General features: G+C 39.4%; 1 protein-coding gene across 1 annotated transcript in view; it reads right to left on the reverse strand.

Annotated features, from left to right (window-relative positions):
• LOC141495536 (interleukin-9 receptor-like) overlaps positions 1-13,462 on the reverse strand; it is a 33,508-nt gene extending 20,046 nt beyond the window's left edge. Inside the window, exons 1-4 of the mRNA XM_074196961.1 lie at positions 13,327-13,462; positions 2,759-2,854; positions 1,973-2,084; positions 891-1,069 (exon numbers count right to left, since the gene is read on the reverse strand). Of these exons, the coding sequence (XP_074053062.1) occupies positions 891-1,069; positions 1,973-2,084; positions 2,759-2,854; positions 13,327-13,354 (415 nt within the window). The 5' untranslated portion in view covers positions 13,355-13,462. The remainder of the gene's footprint in view (positions 1-890; positions 1,070-1,972; positions 2,085-2,758; positions 2,855-13,326) is intronic.
• Positions 13,463-16,583: the final 3,121 nt, after the last annotated feature.

Here is a 16,583-nt window from a genome sequence, read left to right on the forward strand (position 1 = left end):
CTGAGAATGGAGGCTCCTGGTCATCCAACTGGATCACCTCCATAAAGGAAGGATCCTAGAAAAAGATCATGCTCCCTCATACTGCTAACAAGTTATTAATCACTCCCCATCCTCTTACTCTCTCCAGTCCCAAAGTATATAGAACTTTTTCTGCTCTAGACTAAATAAACCCAAGTGTTTTAACCTGTCTTCTCCAGTTCATTCTTCCAAAACCTGATCTCCAGTGTGATTCTGAACCGAGATCTCAAACTTGCTCCTATCTCTAGGTTTTCTTTAAAAACTGAATCAAGACAGACAGAAGCAATTGAGGGAAAAGAAAGCCCCATAGTGTCTCCCTAAACTCAGAGGATGTGAATATAATACATTAAGGCTAAGAGGTCTGATTCCTTCAAGACAGTGGATGCAAACCCATCTTCCTTGGATCTCAGCCACCCAGAGAAATGTCTGACATCAATATTTTATTTTTTTTGGAATTGGATTTTTTTGTTTGAGACTAGGTCTTCTTGTCTCAGTCAGTTTATAAGTATAGTTGTCACTTATGCTCTGATTCTAATGTTGATAAATATGGAAGCTTTTAATCTCTTCCATTATTCTATCCTGGACTGGTTCATATTTCCTTAGATAACCAGGCAGTCCACTCCTAGGATTTTAATTCTTTTTAATGTCAGACTTATTGCCAACATCCTATCACCTTTAACTCTATTCTCAGAACTCCCAAATTCAAATGAGCCAACCCCCCCCCAAACCCAGTAATCAAGAGGACAGGCATGAACTCCCATACTCAGTAACTAACAGATCACTGTTCCTGAAGGCTAGGAAGTTTCTTTGCCTGGAATACTCAATACTCCTATTCCCATCCCTATGATCCCATGGCAAGATAATCCACTCACTGTTCTGCCTGGGCAGATACTCAGGGTCCAACAGATATACCAGCTCCACTCCAGATACATTGCCATGGAAATTAATGGAGAACTCATCAAGTCCTGTCAGTATTTTGTCTGGTGGGAGTTCTAGTGTGCAGGTGCCCATCTGGAGGATACAGGTGTAGTTTTCATGTGGTTCCACATTGCTATAAAACACAATCATGGAGGGAGTGAGCTAATTAGATAAGTGAGGTAATTAGAATGAAAGAGAGATACTCCTTTAACAGAATAAACATAGCCCTGAATTCTTCATCCTTGTTCTTGGGACCTAGGTCTTTTCTTTATACCTCCATCTCTCCATCTCCACCAAACCTATGGGTCCCAAGAGGTGTTCCCTGATACTTCAGCCTATATCCATCTCTTTTGTCCTTCAATTACAAGGGTTATAAAAAAACAAATGAGACATGGCTCTTGTCCTCAAGAAGCTTAAAGTCTTAAAGAAGAGGGGAATGTAATATGGAAGTAAATAACTACAATATAGGTTACCATAATATAAGAGTCTGAAAAGAGGAACAAGAAAAGATACAGTGAGAATGCAGAAGATGGTTGATTAATAAATAGGATTTAGAACTGGAAGGGTGCTGAGATATCATCCAGTAAAACTCCACTTTGCAAATGAGAAAATTGAAACCTAGTAGATGTGACTCATCCAAGGCCACCCAAGCAGGAAATTGTAGAGCCAGAATGCAAACCCTTCTCCTTTGACTCCACTGCCTGGAAAAAGGTAGCTTTAGAGCTACAACACATACATGCATACATACAAAAATACATATACATTCATCTTTCCTAGAAATCCTGACCTAGGGCTAAGCATTTAGTAGGTGCTTAGTAAAGATTTGTTGATTGACTAATAACATTCAATGATCATCCCCCCCAGCCAAGTTAGAAGCTGCCCTTACTGGCCCTGAATCTTACCTAGTATCTTAGGAGGGAGAGAGTATCCTCCCCTTCTAAACCTTTCCTAAAATTGGTGCCCAGGTCAAGAAGTCAATATTCCCAAAAGTCAAAGTTGGGACTCTCCCCCTCTTATGCACCTGATTAGGCTTTACCTGGTGAAGAGGAGCTGATGGACTCTGTCTTGTCTTGGTAGGGTGGTATTCCAACTACAATGGATCCTAGTTATGTAATTATTGAGGCAGGTCAAGGCTCCAAGTTGTTGAGCTGCAGTAGGAAAAGAGCCAAGAGGGAGCAGGGAGGGTGTTTGATCTTCACTCAGTGTTGTACTCTCCCCAACACTCCTCCAGGGATAGGAGAGGGCCTTATTTACCTGAGCTTCAGTTCTAAGATAGGGGCCCAGGGTAGCTGCATGCTGGGAAGCAATACCTCCCTCCATTCTCAAAGCCTGAAGAGTACCCAAGCAACCAAGGGCACAATCTAGTTAAAGCTAGACTATGAAGACCTCCAATGGTGATGTGATCATTTAATTGCAGGAAGTTTTTTATTTTCCTGTGTCTAAATGAAGTCCTTTCTGTTGCCATTTAAACTAATTTTCTCTTTGATCACAAGTTGCCACAGTTTCCTATGAAATGGGGGCTGGGATAAAAGGAAAATGGAAAGAAGGGCTAAGGGGCTGGGATAAAAGGAAAATGGGAAGAAGGTCTAAGGGTAACCTCCTTTCATCTTCTCCAACCCCCTTCTCTTCATGTAATTAGATTGTACATAGAAGGATGAGGGGGGATGGAAGTAGGAGTATAAAACATGCCTAAGGTTTTGACCCTAGGTAACTGAAAAGATGAAAGTGCTATCAATACAAAATAGAAAGTTGGAGGAGGCTGCCTCCTGAGGTAACAGCATCTGAGTGAAAATTGGATGACCTTCCCACCCCCACTCCTCACCTCCTCCTTCCCCTCCACTAAAGGACACCACGCAGAGCCAGGTGAAAAGCTGTACAATGCAGGTTCTCCTCCCAGAAATGTCTGTGAAACATGACCCTGAAACAGAAACAACTATTTCAACTCAATGAACATTCATCAAGTACTTCCCTTAGTTCAAGGAACTGTCCTGGGTTCTGAGGGCTAATAAAATAAAAATAGGGGGACAGCTCAGTGGCACAGAGGATAGAGCACGGCCCTGGAATCAGGAACACCTAAGTTCAAATCCGGCCTCAGTTGTGTGACCTTGGGCAAGTCACTTGACCCCATTGCCTTGCAAAAGAAAACAAAAAAATGAAAAGAGAAATAGCCATTTCCCTAAGGAAGTTTACAAACTAATAGGAGGAATCGATGAAGGGCCAAAGGATAAAGCTAGACAAACTTCCCTGGGAAAATTTCAGGAGAGAAGAGATACTTTTTTTCCCCAACTGGGAAGATAAAGGAAGGTTGCATGGTGGTACTGGCACCTGAGATCAGTCTTGGAGGAAGAAAAGGATTAGAATTGACAGAAATGAGGAGAGTGTGGTATATGTCAAAGGGCCAGCCAACATAAAGAGAGAAATAGCAGCATATGACCAATGAACAGCTAGTAGTCCCCTTCTAGTTAGGCAAGGGAGATGGAAGCAGTATAGAATGGATTGGAGAAGGGGGAGATTGATGAGAGGGAGCTCATCTAGAAGGTGATTATAGTCATCCAGGAGAGATTATGAAGACTGAGATTAGTGTAGTGGCAATAAGAGGGGAGAGGAGCAGACTGCTTATTGTTGTTCATCCTTCATTCTCAAAGAGGAACAAAGTCAGCAGGAGGGTGATGTTTTGATTTACAAGGGAATTGGATTTAAATGAGGTAGAACTGCAAAGTCATCAGCCTTAATCTCTCCTCCAGATTCAAAGGAGTCTAATGGGAAGACACACTTCAAGATGACCAGTGATGGCCCCAAGAGGAGCAGTCACATGCAAGGAGGTAGAATGGATAGAACAGAGAGGAACATTAATGGTCATCTTCTCTGACCCCCTTGTATGCATGTGATTAGTTTTTATGTGGATAAGGAGGAGAGGGGGTATCCCATATGCTATAGGTTTTGACACTAGGTGAGAGTGCTATCAACATGAAGAGGAAAGTTGGAGGAGGCTGCCAGTTCACCTTTCACACAACTGCTAAAATAGTCTCCCTAGGCCTCCACTCAAAAAACTTCCTTGGCTCCTTACTGCCTCTAGGGTCATACACAAACCCTTCACTCAAGCTGATATTCTGTCCCCAACTTTCTATTCCAGTCCCTCCTTGCACCACTCCCAACTAGCATCCAAATTCGAGTCAGAGAACAGCAGAGAGAGGATGGTCTAAGAGGAAGTATACCAGAAAAAGAATCAAGTGTTCTTGAGAGGGAGTTCTAACTTGCCACTTGACTTGCTGCCTAGCCTGAGAGTTATTTCTCCGCCTCTCTAAACCTCAATTTCCTTGTCTATGAAATAAGGATGATAATCTCTACTCTGTCTACCTCACATATTATGTGAATTAGATGAGATAATGTATGTAAAAATGCATTGTAAGCAGCAAAACACTATATAAATGTGAGCTATCATCATTAGCATGGTTAGATATCTGAAAGTCAGATAGATAACTATCCAGCACCCACTGAAATTCATTAGCAAGTTTTTCTCTTCCATCCCTCCCCAGTGAATGAGAAGTGGTTGCTTTTCCTCCTAACTTAATTCTCCAATTCAGTTATAGTTATCCCTTTCACATCTCAACTTTCCCATTGAGATGTTAACGTATAGCAGGCAAGTTTAAGAAATTAATTGGAAATTTGGGGGGAATTTTGCAGAAGCTCAGATAACATACAAAGGATAGCATTTGACACAGAGTCTTTAATCAAATACATAACCCAAATTTTACAATGGAGTAATGTAAACACCCAATAAAAGAAAAAGAAAAAATTAGATTTCTCTGGTACAAAGGGGGCTCCAAAACTTTTATTTGGACTTTCCAGATCATGGGACAACAGCACTGAATCTCTTAACACCCTTGATGTGGAAGAAATAATTCAAAACAATAAAACTAATTCAACATGGACTATGCTGAGTACTAGTACTACAAAGGCAAAAGAGAAACAGTATCTACTCTCACAGAGCTTCCATCTCATAAGGAAGGACTTTAAGGCTCATCTAATCCAACTCCCTCATTTTGCATAAAGAGAAGACTAAGGCCCATAGAAAGGAAGCAACTTGTCAAGTTTACAACAGAACCTAGGACCAAAACCCAAATTGGGTTTTCTCAAACTATGCAGGAGGACCTTAGTTCAAATTTGACCTCACACACTTAATAATTACCTGGCTGTGTGACGTGAGAGAAGTCATTTAATCCCATTTCCTTGCAAAAACAAAACAAAACAAAAAAGAATAAAAGGAAGAAGACATGAAGATGGCTTCTAGTCAATATAATTGAGTTACCCTATACTTCAATGTAAACTCAGATGGCTTCTGAAGTACTAAGAAGCCTGGCTAATCTCTCAATGGGCCTCCAGATTAGGGGGGCACAAGAGGTGCCCCTTAGAAAGAGTTGCTAGGGTAGGAATAGGGTAGGAAGTATTCAAGGAGGTAGGTTTAGTGAGGACAAGATTCAACAGTTGCTATCAGTTCATCTGTCTTTCAAGATGTTACTTTTGATAGTCATAGGGCATTACTGTATTTACTTGCCTGTTATATAAGTTAGATTATGCTCATTGATAAGAAGCATGTGGGTGACAGAAAAACAAATGCTAAGAGGCAGACTCACCAAGCCCCAAGATGCAGGACCTATGACACAGTCCCAGGCACCTAGACAGTTTTGTTTCCGCCCTTACAGAGTAATCCTGAAGAAGTCAGTTTGACACTTTCTCAGTTTCTTTCTTTGTAAAAAAAAAGGGGGCATTGGAAGAAATGATCTCTAACGTTCCTTTCTGCCCTGACATTCAATGCTCTGTGTTCTCCAGTGCCTCTGAATTGTAACAGTCAATACTTTCTATTTGTTCCCAGTTCTGCCACTGTGTGTAATTGATAGTCTTAATCTATAGACAGTATACCCATCGTTCAATCAATCAAATAAGCTTTTATTACATTCCTATCATGGACAAGATGTCATGCTACACAGTGAAGATACAAAGGCAAAAATGAATTAGTCCTAACCTTAGAGAACTTTATTCTTTATTGATGAAAACAAGACATACGCAGATAAGTAAATAAAACAAAGTTAGTTCATTCTGGTCATGAAGGACAGTATATACAAAGGTATGGAGTTGGAAGATAAAATATTGAGTGTAAGGAACAAGAAGAACATTTGGATGACACATAGGATAACTGGAGAGAATATGGTGAAATCACATTACTAGAAAGATGAAATGAATTAATCAGCATTAATTAAGCATGTGATATGTGCCAAGCAGATTGTGAAAAGGCATTCAATGCCAAACAAATGAGTCTGTATTTGATCATGGAAGCAATAGAGGACCCCTAAAGCATTTTGAGCAGGAGACTGACATGGTCAAACCTCCCTGTGCTTTAGGAATCAATTTGGCAGATGTGTGAAGGATGAATTGGAAAAGGTGCAAGGGATAACCATTAAGAAGCTATTGTGGCTGGGCAGGTAGGTGGTGCAGTGGATAGAGCAGGGGCCCTGGAGTCAGGAGTACCTGAGTTCAAATCTGGTCACAGACACTTAATAATTACCTAGCTGTGTGGCCTTGGGCAAGCCACTTAACCCCATTACCTTGTAAAAACTAAAAAAAAAAAAAAAAAAAAAAAGCTATTGTGTGTGGCTGGGCAGCTAAGTAGTGCAGTGAATAGAGCACCAGCCCTGGAGTCAGGAGCACCTGAGTTCAAATCCAGTCTCAGACACTTAACAATTACCGAGCTGGGTAACCTTGGACAAATCACTTTACCCCAATGCCTGGCAAAAACCAAACAAACAAACAAATGGAGCAGCTAGGTGGCAAAATGCATAGAACACCACTCTGGGGTCAGGAGGATGTGGCCTCAGACACTTGCTAGCTGAGTGATTCTGGGACTGCCTTAAAAAAAAGCTATGGTGAGAGTCCAGATGAGAAGTGATGAGAGTATGAGCTGGGAGGCTAAGGAAATAGCTATGTGAGGTAGGAAAGACTGATGTTCGAATTGTTGCGAGGGCTGAGTGATTGTGAAGATAGGTGAGCAAGAGATTTATATCAAAGAGGAGGTGGTGAGGAGAAATAAAACTCTAAGATGGTGAGCAAAGAGAAAGGATAGAAGTGAGAATCATTCAGATCTATATAGCTTTCAGAATGGTCAGTGGAATGGTGGAATGGTTGAGGAAAAAAGGAAAAGAAATTATTATTGTAATTTAGTAGGGACCAAGAAAAAAATTTAGGGAAGACTGACAGCTTCTGAAAACCTCTCAGTAAAACTGCAGTAGACCTAAGACAGGGATGCTGACTAATTTTAATGATCAATTTTGGCTTCAGGGGAGAAATGTCAGTAGAAAAGTAGGAACAATAAGGATATAGAAAATTATGCCACTATCCGATGAGGTTTTACTGAACTATTTTCCTTTCTTACAAGAGAGAGATTATTTGTTTTTCCGTCCTGAGTTTTTTTTTTTTTGGAGGGGGGTGGTCTGAGTAGGGAGAAAATCCAGAAATAGCTGTGAAATAAAAAAAAAGTTAGTTTAAGATCAGAATAATAATAATAATACAATTTAAAAAATAAAACCAAAAGGCATCAACCAAATGGGTGGGGGAGGTAGGGACAAGAGTTGGATCCCACTTGACATCTTTCCAGATTTTCTTTTTTAGTTATAAATTTGACAGAAATCAACAAACATGAACATTTCCATTGGCAAAGAACAACAATAAAAGATTGCAGAAGGAAGTTCAGAAGGGGACACAAATGAGTGGAATGGTATTGCTACTATGAGGTTAGATTTAATATATTCTTTAAAAAGAAACAACCAAAGTCTAACAGAGTTTCAAGGTTTCAATAAAATTTTATTTCTTCAAAAAAATAAAGTCTTTAAGTCTTAACATATTACAAAAAAAAAGTCAGTCAAACTGTTGACCTCAGAAAAGGTGTTAAACATAGGCAGCAGTGACTAGGGAATCCCACTAAAGACTGTCTGACTCAATTTCACTATGGTTCACTCTAGAAGTAGAGGGAGAGAAGTTTAAATAAAGTTCCTTCAGACTCCTATGTGCAGGTGTTCATAAGCTACAGCCTTGACATGAGGGGTCAGGGAAGGGTATCTAGGGTGACCTAGAGATACCAATGGTGAGAAGTCCAAAGGGACCTACCAAGAATAATAATAATAGGTCACATTTCTATCACTCCTTCTGCTTTTCAAAGTGATTCCCCATGGTGGATGAAAGATGAAATGAGTAAGGAAACAAAAATTCGAGCTTACAAGATATTTATTTGGCAATGTATGCTAATAGCATAACAAATTGAGACTCTGCCTCCTTGGCTTTGGTTCTGGATTCCAAATACAGGGAGAAACAGATTTTTATGCCTTAAAAATGATTAATCAAATAAGGTAATTAATTTTTAAAAATTAACTAGGCTACAAAATTGATTAATCTGGTTTCAAATTGAAGGAAAGATTAGGGAATTTCTCAGTTGGAAGAGGGATGAGTAAAGAGGTACACTTCCCTGAAATCAGAAAAAGGGGTGTCCCACTTCCTCATGTGTCTGTATTTAGTCAAAGAAACAAGCATGGTGGTGGTGGTTGTTGTTGAGTTGATTCAGCCCAACTCTCTGGGACTCCAGTCGAGATCTTCTTAGAAAAGACACTGGAATGGTTTCCCTCTCAACCTCATTTTTACAAATGAGTAACTGAGGCAAATGGGATTAAGTGACTTGCCCAGTATTATAAACTAAGTGTCTGAGGTTGGATTTAAACTCAGGTCCTCCTGACTTCAGGTCCAAAACTCTAACCACTATACCAGCCAGCTGCAGCAAATTAATCAGTACAAGGATCAGTTTTTAGATGTCACGTATATGAGTTGCTTGAGATGTATAATTGTGAGCAAACTCCTTGCATCATTTTTAGGATCTGAGTGGGTTTTTTGGTCAGCATAACCTAGATAACCTAGATCCCTGGTTAAGCAGCAGAGAGAAGTGATCCAGCTTCCCAGTCATGCATATCTAGGTTCAAATAATGTATTAAATTTTTCTCAAAATTCCCAAAACTGAATAGTTTTCTCACAGAAACTGGAATGGACCCATAACTGAACACAAAAAGAATGAACTAGAACCAGAATTGAGTAATAAAATAGAATCAATGTAGTTCACTTATTTACCCCAGAACTCTGCCCAAAAGTAACTAAATTTGCATATTCTTTAACTGATGATACCATTATTAGGCTTATTCCCTAAAGAGAGAGAAGAAAGAGAAAAAGATCCTATATGTACAAAAATGCTCATAGCTGTTCTTTCTATAACAGCAAAGAACTGGAAATAAGCAGGTACAAATCAATTTAGGACTGGATAGACAAACTATAGGGTAAGGATAGAACAGAATACCATTAGATATAGTAAAAAGGATTGACTCAGAGAAATATTGAAAGATTTATATGAACATAATAAAGTTGAGTGAATAAAATAGAACCAGAAGAGTGATTTATATAATAACAATAATTTTTCAAAACAAACAACTTTGAAAGACTTGAGAATTTCAATCAGCATAGTGACCAATCACAGTTTCATAGGATTAAGCATGCTACCCACATGACAAAGAGATGATAGACTCAAGATGCAGAATGAGACATATATTTTTAGGCATGGCCAACATGTGAATTTGTTTTGACTATGCATATTTCTTTTCCTTTAATTAAAGTCTTTTATTTATTTTTTGAATTATATGTAAAAATAGTTTTCAACTATTTTTATTTTTGGAAAGTTTTCTTCCTCTCACTCTTCCCTCCTCCCACCCCAAAATAGCAAGCAATCTGATATAGGTTATGCCTTCACAATCATGTTACACATATTTCCATATTAATCTGCATATTTGTTCTAAGAGTTTTTCCCCAGTGAGAACTGGGCTGGGGGCAGTTCTGAAGTCAGGAGGAACTGAGTTCAATTCCAGCCTCAAACACTTAATAATTACCTAGCTGTGTGGCCTTGGGCAAGCTACTTAACCCCAAATGGCCTTGCAAAAACCTAAAAAAAAAAAAAAAATTGGGGTGGAAGGGGAAGAAAATAAATATTAGCCTTCTTTTTTCCTTTTTCTTTTTGGAGACAATAGAGGCAAAGTGACTTACCCAGGATCAAATGGCTAGTAAGTATATGAGGTTACATTTGAACTCAGTTACTCCTGAGTCCAGGCCTGTTATCTTATCCACTGTGCCATCTACCCTAGTAAAGTTTTTCAAAAAAAGGGGAGGAAAAGGAAGAAAGAGGAGAGTATTGACCAGACCTGATTTCAACCTCTCTTCTTCCCCTAGCCTGGTTCTGCTTTGGGAAACTGGAGCTATTCTGTTCCTTGATACTGATTGGCTGATAGGAAATGCTACAACTTGACTCCTTTAGTCCTATGAGATACATTCCTTGGTCCCCATATGTCTAGTCAGTCTCAATATTGGACTTAATAAGCCATGATAATTGTCCTATTGACCACTAATTAATTCTTGAAATCAGGCCAGAGCTTCAGCCTCCTTTGTCAGGAAATGCCTTATTAACATTCCCATTCTCTTTTCTCTACAATCCTAGGGAGCCAGAAACTACAGGGAGTAGGGAAAAGTTAATCTCCTGCTGCAGATGAGATTCATCCTAGACCCAGGAACAACTAGGCGGCTCCTCTTTCAGGGACAGGAATAGCATCCACTCAAAACTGGTTTCCCCCAGGAGATGCTTACATGGGGGGAGAGAGGAGGCAAAGGCTTTCATTTTCATGGCCAGAATTTCAGGTGGCCATCTGGTTAAAATGTGAGCTCTGCCTGAGAGCTCCCCAAACAGTGAGCCAAACCAAAGGTCACGCCTGAGATAGCTTCCCAGAGCAAAAGCAGAAAGCCCCTCAGGCCAGGAAGCTCACCCAACTGGCTATTTTGGTGCTTGGAGCGTGCAGGGTTGATTTCTCTGTGACTGTGGGTGAGGACTATGTTTTCACTGCTGCTTAGGGACCTTGAGGATTTCTTTTTTTAGCTCTCCTATTTTTGTTATGAAGACCAATCACCTTTATGTCTTTTACATATATAAAAGATGTTTTGTGGTTATAAAATACTTTATAATCATTTGATCTTCAAACAACATGTAAAGTAGAGAGGCAGGCTGGGTAGTTAGCTAGTAACTGACATAGTCAACAAAGGTCTCCCTCTAGGAGAATACTTCATGGGAGTGCTTTTTAAGAAATACATTTTTTGTTGTTATTGTTGATTTCATTTCAATCATGTCCAACTCTCTGTGATCCCATTTTTACATTGCCTATGTTTCCTAATATATCCCTTCCCTATGCCATAGAGCTAGCCCTTATAATAAAGAATTAAGAAGAGGGAAAAGACCCTTAAAACAAACCAACATATTGAAAAAGTTTGACATTCTACTCAAGTGTTCCCTATTCATGGTCCCTGTACCTCTTCAAAGAAACAAGGGGAAGATTTTCTCATATTCCTTCTTTGTTGGTCAAAATCAATTATCATAATTTCACAGCATTCCATTTAGTTGTGGTAGTTTTTTACAAAATTTTATTTAGGGACTTAAAATTTTAAAATATATCATTTTGTGATGAATAACATTGATCCTCCCAAACATGACTCCAGAGAATAGATGAGGAAATATTCCTCCCTCCTTTTCCTGGAGAGGAAAAAGACTGTGAGTGTAGAATGATGTTGTTCAGTTTTAACTGACTCTGCATAACCCCTTTAGGGCTTTTCTGGAAAAAAATGCTGGAATAGTTTGCCATTTCCTTCTCCAACTCATTTAATAGATGAGGAAAATGAGGCAAACAGGGTTAAAGGACTTGCCCAAGGTCATACAACTCACAAAGTGGCTCTAATCTCTCTTGCTCTGTCCCATACAACCATTGTCTCTATACATCAATTGGTTTTGTTTATTTTTTTTTCTTAATTACAAGGGAAGGCTCCTGGGAGAGAGAGAAGAGAGATTATCAGGATGTACTATGATGTAAAAAATAAAAAGTATTGGGGCAGTTAGGTGGCCCAGTGGATAGAAAACTGGCCCTGGAGTCAGGAGTACCTGAGTTCAAATCTGACCTCAGACGTTTAATAATTAGCTGTGTGGCCTTGGGCAAGCCACTTAACCCCATTGCTTTGAAAAAAAACCCTAAAAAATAAAAAGTATTAAGAAATTTTTTCAAATATATTAGTTAAGGAAGCAAAATTCTGGAGATAATCCTCAGCCTTGGGAGATGAATCAGACTTTTCAACCACTGAGGAAGTGGGCAGGCAACTGATATTCCTCCATGGTTTGTTTCATATAAATCAGTAACCTTTGATCCTAAGGTTGTAAGCCCCTTAGGCTGTAGAAAAGGGAAAAGTGAGAAAAAAGAAGAGGAGTCAAAGTGAAATGAAAAGGGGAGTAGAAAGGAGAAGGAAAATGGGATCTTCGTGTTCCAGTTGTCCATTAAGTTAAGCTCAGAAATTGGGGAACAGTCACTAGTTGAACCTGGCTGGACCCTTTCCCCTTCCCCCCCCCCACTCTACTTCTTGTTGCTATAGATAAGCAGCCATGCCAATTGCCCGAAAGGATTGAAAAGTCTCAAATGATTTTACCCATGGAAATGAAACTAACATCCCTACCCTTCACCTTATGCCCATTAGGGGTCACCTGTCAAATCCTGCCTTCTCAGCTCCCTACCCCCACAGACCTGAAAGATGATCTGAGTCATAAAGGAAAAAAGTCTCTACCAGATTATTAACACAGTCTGATCCACTCTTGAATTTCTCTTCTTCCTGCTGCTAGCTTGCTTTCAAGTAACTAGTGTGGTGGAAACAGTACCCCAACTTTTTCTCAACAATATTGGAAATCTCATAGTCATAAATCAAGGGTCCCCTCTCCTACATATCTATTGTTAATACTTTCCCTCTGAGATTACCTCCCATAGCTTGCATATAACTATTTATATGCATTTTACTCCTTCTTATTAGAATGTGAACTCCTCAAGAGCTGGCACTGGGTTTTTTTGCCCTTTTTGTATCCCTAATATTTAGTGCAGAGACTAACAAATAGTAGGTGATCAATAAATGCTAATTGATGATGACAAAAAGGAATCCCTGCTCATTTCCCCTGGGAGATGCTCAAAATGGGGAATATCTATCTGTCTCTCCTCAAACCCAAGCTGAGTTTGGGAATGGGGAAAATTATAGCCCTTTTGAGAGCTTGAAGAAGGTCTGAGGCTAGATTAGGGTCATTTAAAAAAATCAATATACCCTTCTTAGTCAAGCTTCTTCTGGGACTCCGGAGTGGGGCAGACTTCCCCAGGGTATGAGCCCCCCAGTTGTTAGTTTCAACTGATTTCTCCTAAGATTTAGCAGTGATACTCAAAGAATGGTTTACAAAAAAAAGAGACTCACCTATACAAAGGCAACGGCCTAACCCCATCTCCTCGACTCCCACTCCTTGGAGCAGATGAGAATTGTTCCTCCTGATCAGGGGTTGACTTAAAATCACATTTTTATTAAAGCAGCAAATTTCCCCTATTTTCAAAGATAATCCTTGGGGCCAATGACATGGTGCCGGAGCAGAGTAGGTTGCAGAGAGCCGCCCACATCTGCAACCACAAGAAAATGTGTGTATGTATCGCTCATGGCTTGAACCAATGGGTTAACAAATTTAATTGCAAACTGGTTGACTAGAGTTTTTAATTCCTTCTCAAGAAAGATGTGAGCTGTGTCTCTGGTAACAGTGGAGAACTGGGAAAATCACTAGAAAAACTGACTGTGGAGTGCTTGCAACACAAAGTCACTGCTTCCTCTATCAGAGTAAATAAAACCCTTTAGAAAAGAGGAATTATATAATGAGCTTTTCCTTTTTATTTTTTGATCTGGAAGGGTATTAAGGATTATAGGTTCATGAAGGCTTAGAGGTCAGCTAGGTGACAAAGTGGATAGAGAACAGGGCTTGAAATCAGGAAAAGATTCAACTTCTTGAATTCTAATCTGGCTCAAACACTTACTATCTGTGTGACCCTAGACAAGTTACTTAACTCTGTTTGCCTCAGTTTCCTCATCTATCAAATAAGCTGGAGAAGGAAATGGCAGTCTACTCCAGTATCTTTGCCAAGAATAGGGTCACAAAGAGTAGAACACTACTGAACATACAAATCTGTGTTAAAAATTGCATTACAGTGCCCAGTCACTCAATTGCTGGGTGCCTCACATTTTATTTTTTGCCTATATTTTACTCCTCATTGTCACTGTCAACAGAAAACTGAATTTGGAGTCACAAGATATGAGCTAGAATTCTAGTTAAGCCACACTCAGTCCCAATGTGACCTTAAGGAAGTCACATCCTCTCTGTCTGAAAAATGAGGATTAAGATGATTTCTAAGGTCTTTGCAACTCTAGATCTGGGATCTAGTAGTTCTCTTACAAAAAAAAAATAACCATTCCCCCACCTAGGTTAAGTCTGAGCAAGAACAGAGAGCAATCATTACCTGAATACCACCATGCCCTCTAATTTTATTGATGACTGAGATCCAGAGAAGGAAAGCAGTGACTTGCTCACAGTCACTTGGGTAATAGGTAGCAGAGTTAGGAGAAGGAAATGGCAAACCACTCCAGTAACTTTGCCAAGAAATGTGGTCACAAAGAATCAGACAACTGAAAATGACTAAAAACAACATCAGGATTCAGACCCAAGCCCTCTGATTCCAAATCCCCTCCATTTTCCTAATATACCATGAACCCACACTTAGCACAACCGTTCACTCTACAGATGAGGAAAATGGCTTCCTATTGCCTTTTGGACAGAATATCATCTGATCCACTTGGCATTTTTTAAAAGTTATTTATTTATTTATCTTGAATTTTACAATTTTCCCCTTAATTTCACTTCCCTCCCCCCACCTCCCACAAAAGGCAATTTGTTAGTTTTTACCTTGTTTCCATGGTGTACATTGGTCTAAGTTGAATGTGATGAGAAAGAAACCATATCCTTAAGAAAGAAAAATAAAGCATAAGTGATAGCAAAATTATATAACAAGATAATGGGTTTTTTTTTAATTAAGTCTTTGGTCTTTGTTCAAACTCCACCATTCTTTCTCTGGATACAGATGGTATTCTCCATCACAGATACCTCAAAGTTGTGCCTGATTGTTGCACTGATGGAATGAGCAAGTCCATTAAAGTTGATCATCAACCCCATGTTGCTGTTAGGGTATACAATGTTTGTCAGGTTCCGCTCATCTCACTCAGCATCAGTTCATGAAAATCCTTACAGGCTTCCATGAATTCCCTCCCTCCTGCTTTCTAATAGAACAACAGTGTTCCATCACACACATACACCACAGTTTATTAAGGCATTCCCCAATTGATGGATATCCCCTCAATTTCCAATTCTTTGCCACCACAAACAGCTGCTATGAATACTTTTGTACATCCACTTGGCATGGATGTACTTGGCAGACCATTTGACTTCAACCTACTTTTCTGAGCTCCTTCTATTATATACATAGAATGTTCCAGACAAACTAGCCCACTTATTGATTGCCATATATGATATTACATCTCCCATGCTCATGACTTTGCAGAGGCTGCTCCCATTCCAAGAGCGCTCTCCCTACTCCACTCTCATTTCTCAGCATCCCTAGCTACCTTCAAGGTTCACTTCAAGCACCACCTCCTGTATCAGGTATCTTCTCCCATACCACTCCACTCTCCTTGTTTAGGCTTATATGTGCACCTATCATTTCCCCCCCAAGGGATTGTAAACTCCACAGAGTTATTTCATTGTTCCTTAGTGTTCTGTGCAACTAGCCCTATGACTGGTATGGAGCAATCACTTAATACATTCATGAATAAATGCATGCATGAATGAAAGAACATAAATAGAATGTAAGCTTCTTGTGGGGAGTTTTTTTTCTTTGTATTCTATCTCTTAGCACCCTATCCTTAGACTTTAAGCTAACAGGGATATCAGAGTTTATTTAGTCCAACCCCTCATTTTACAGATGAGGAACCAAGAACAGAGACATTAAATACAAAATCATATAGGCAGCTCAGACTGAGGGGGATTTTTTTCCTTAGCAATCCTGGAAATTTTATAGAATTTTGCTATATCTTCCCTCAGAGTTTACCTCTGTATAGATTTTGTTATGTGCACAGTAGAAGAGTCAAGATTTGAGACCAAACCCTTCAATACCAGATGGACATTCTGAGTGCTTAATTATGTTTTTCTGCATTGGAATGGAAGTGAATTTTCCCCAGATCCAAAAGTCAATTGGGCAAAGCCAGGAACTCAGGTCTCCTGATTCCTATCTGGTATCTTTCCCATTATGCCCTGTTCTTCACCCCTTTGGAAAACTTTGTTCACTCTCATGCTCAGAACTCTACAAAAAAGAATCTCTTCATTTAGCCTCCTCTGAAGATCTTAACAGCAATTTCCTCATTAATTAATATAATTATAAGCTTCAGATATTTAAACTCCTGATTTGGGGTTGGGGACAGGGGAAACTCAACATATTTAAAAAGCTCATTAACTTAGATCCCAATGTGAATTTTTAAACAATTTGGACAAATCAGACATAGGATGAATTTGAAATTAATTTTTGCATTGTTTATAGGGAGGGAAGAAAAAGAAAAATTAATAAGACATTCATTCATTCATTCCC

The sequence above is a fragment of the Macrotis lagotis genome, chromosome 8 (genome assembly GCF_037893015.1).
Source record: "Macrotis lagotis isolate mMagLag1 chromosome 8, bilby.v1.9.chrom.fasta, whole genome shotgun sequence".
Classification (NCBI taxonomy): Eukaryota; Metazoa; Chordata; class Mammalia; order Peramelemorphia; family Peramelidae; genus Macrotis; species Macrotis lagotis.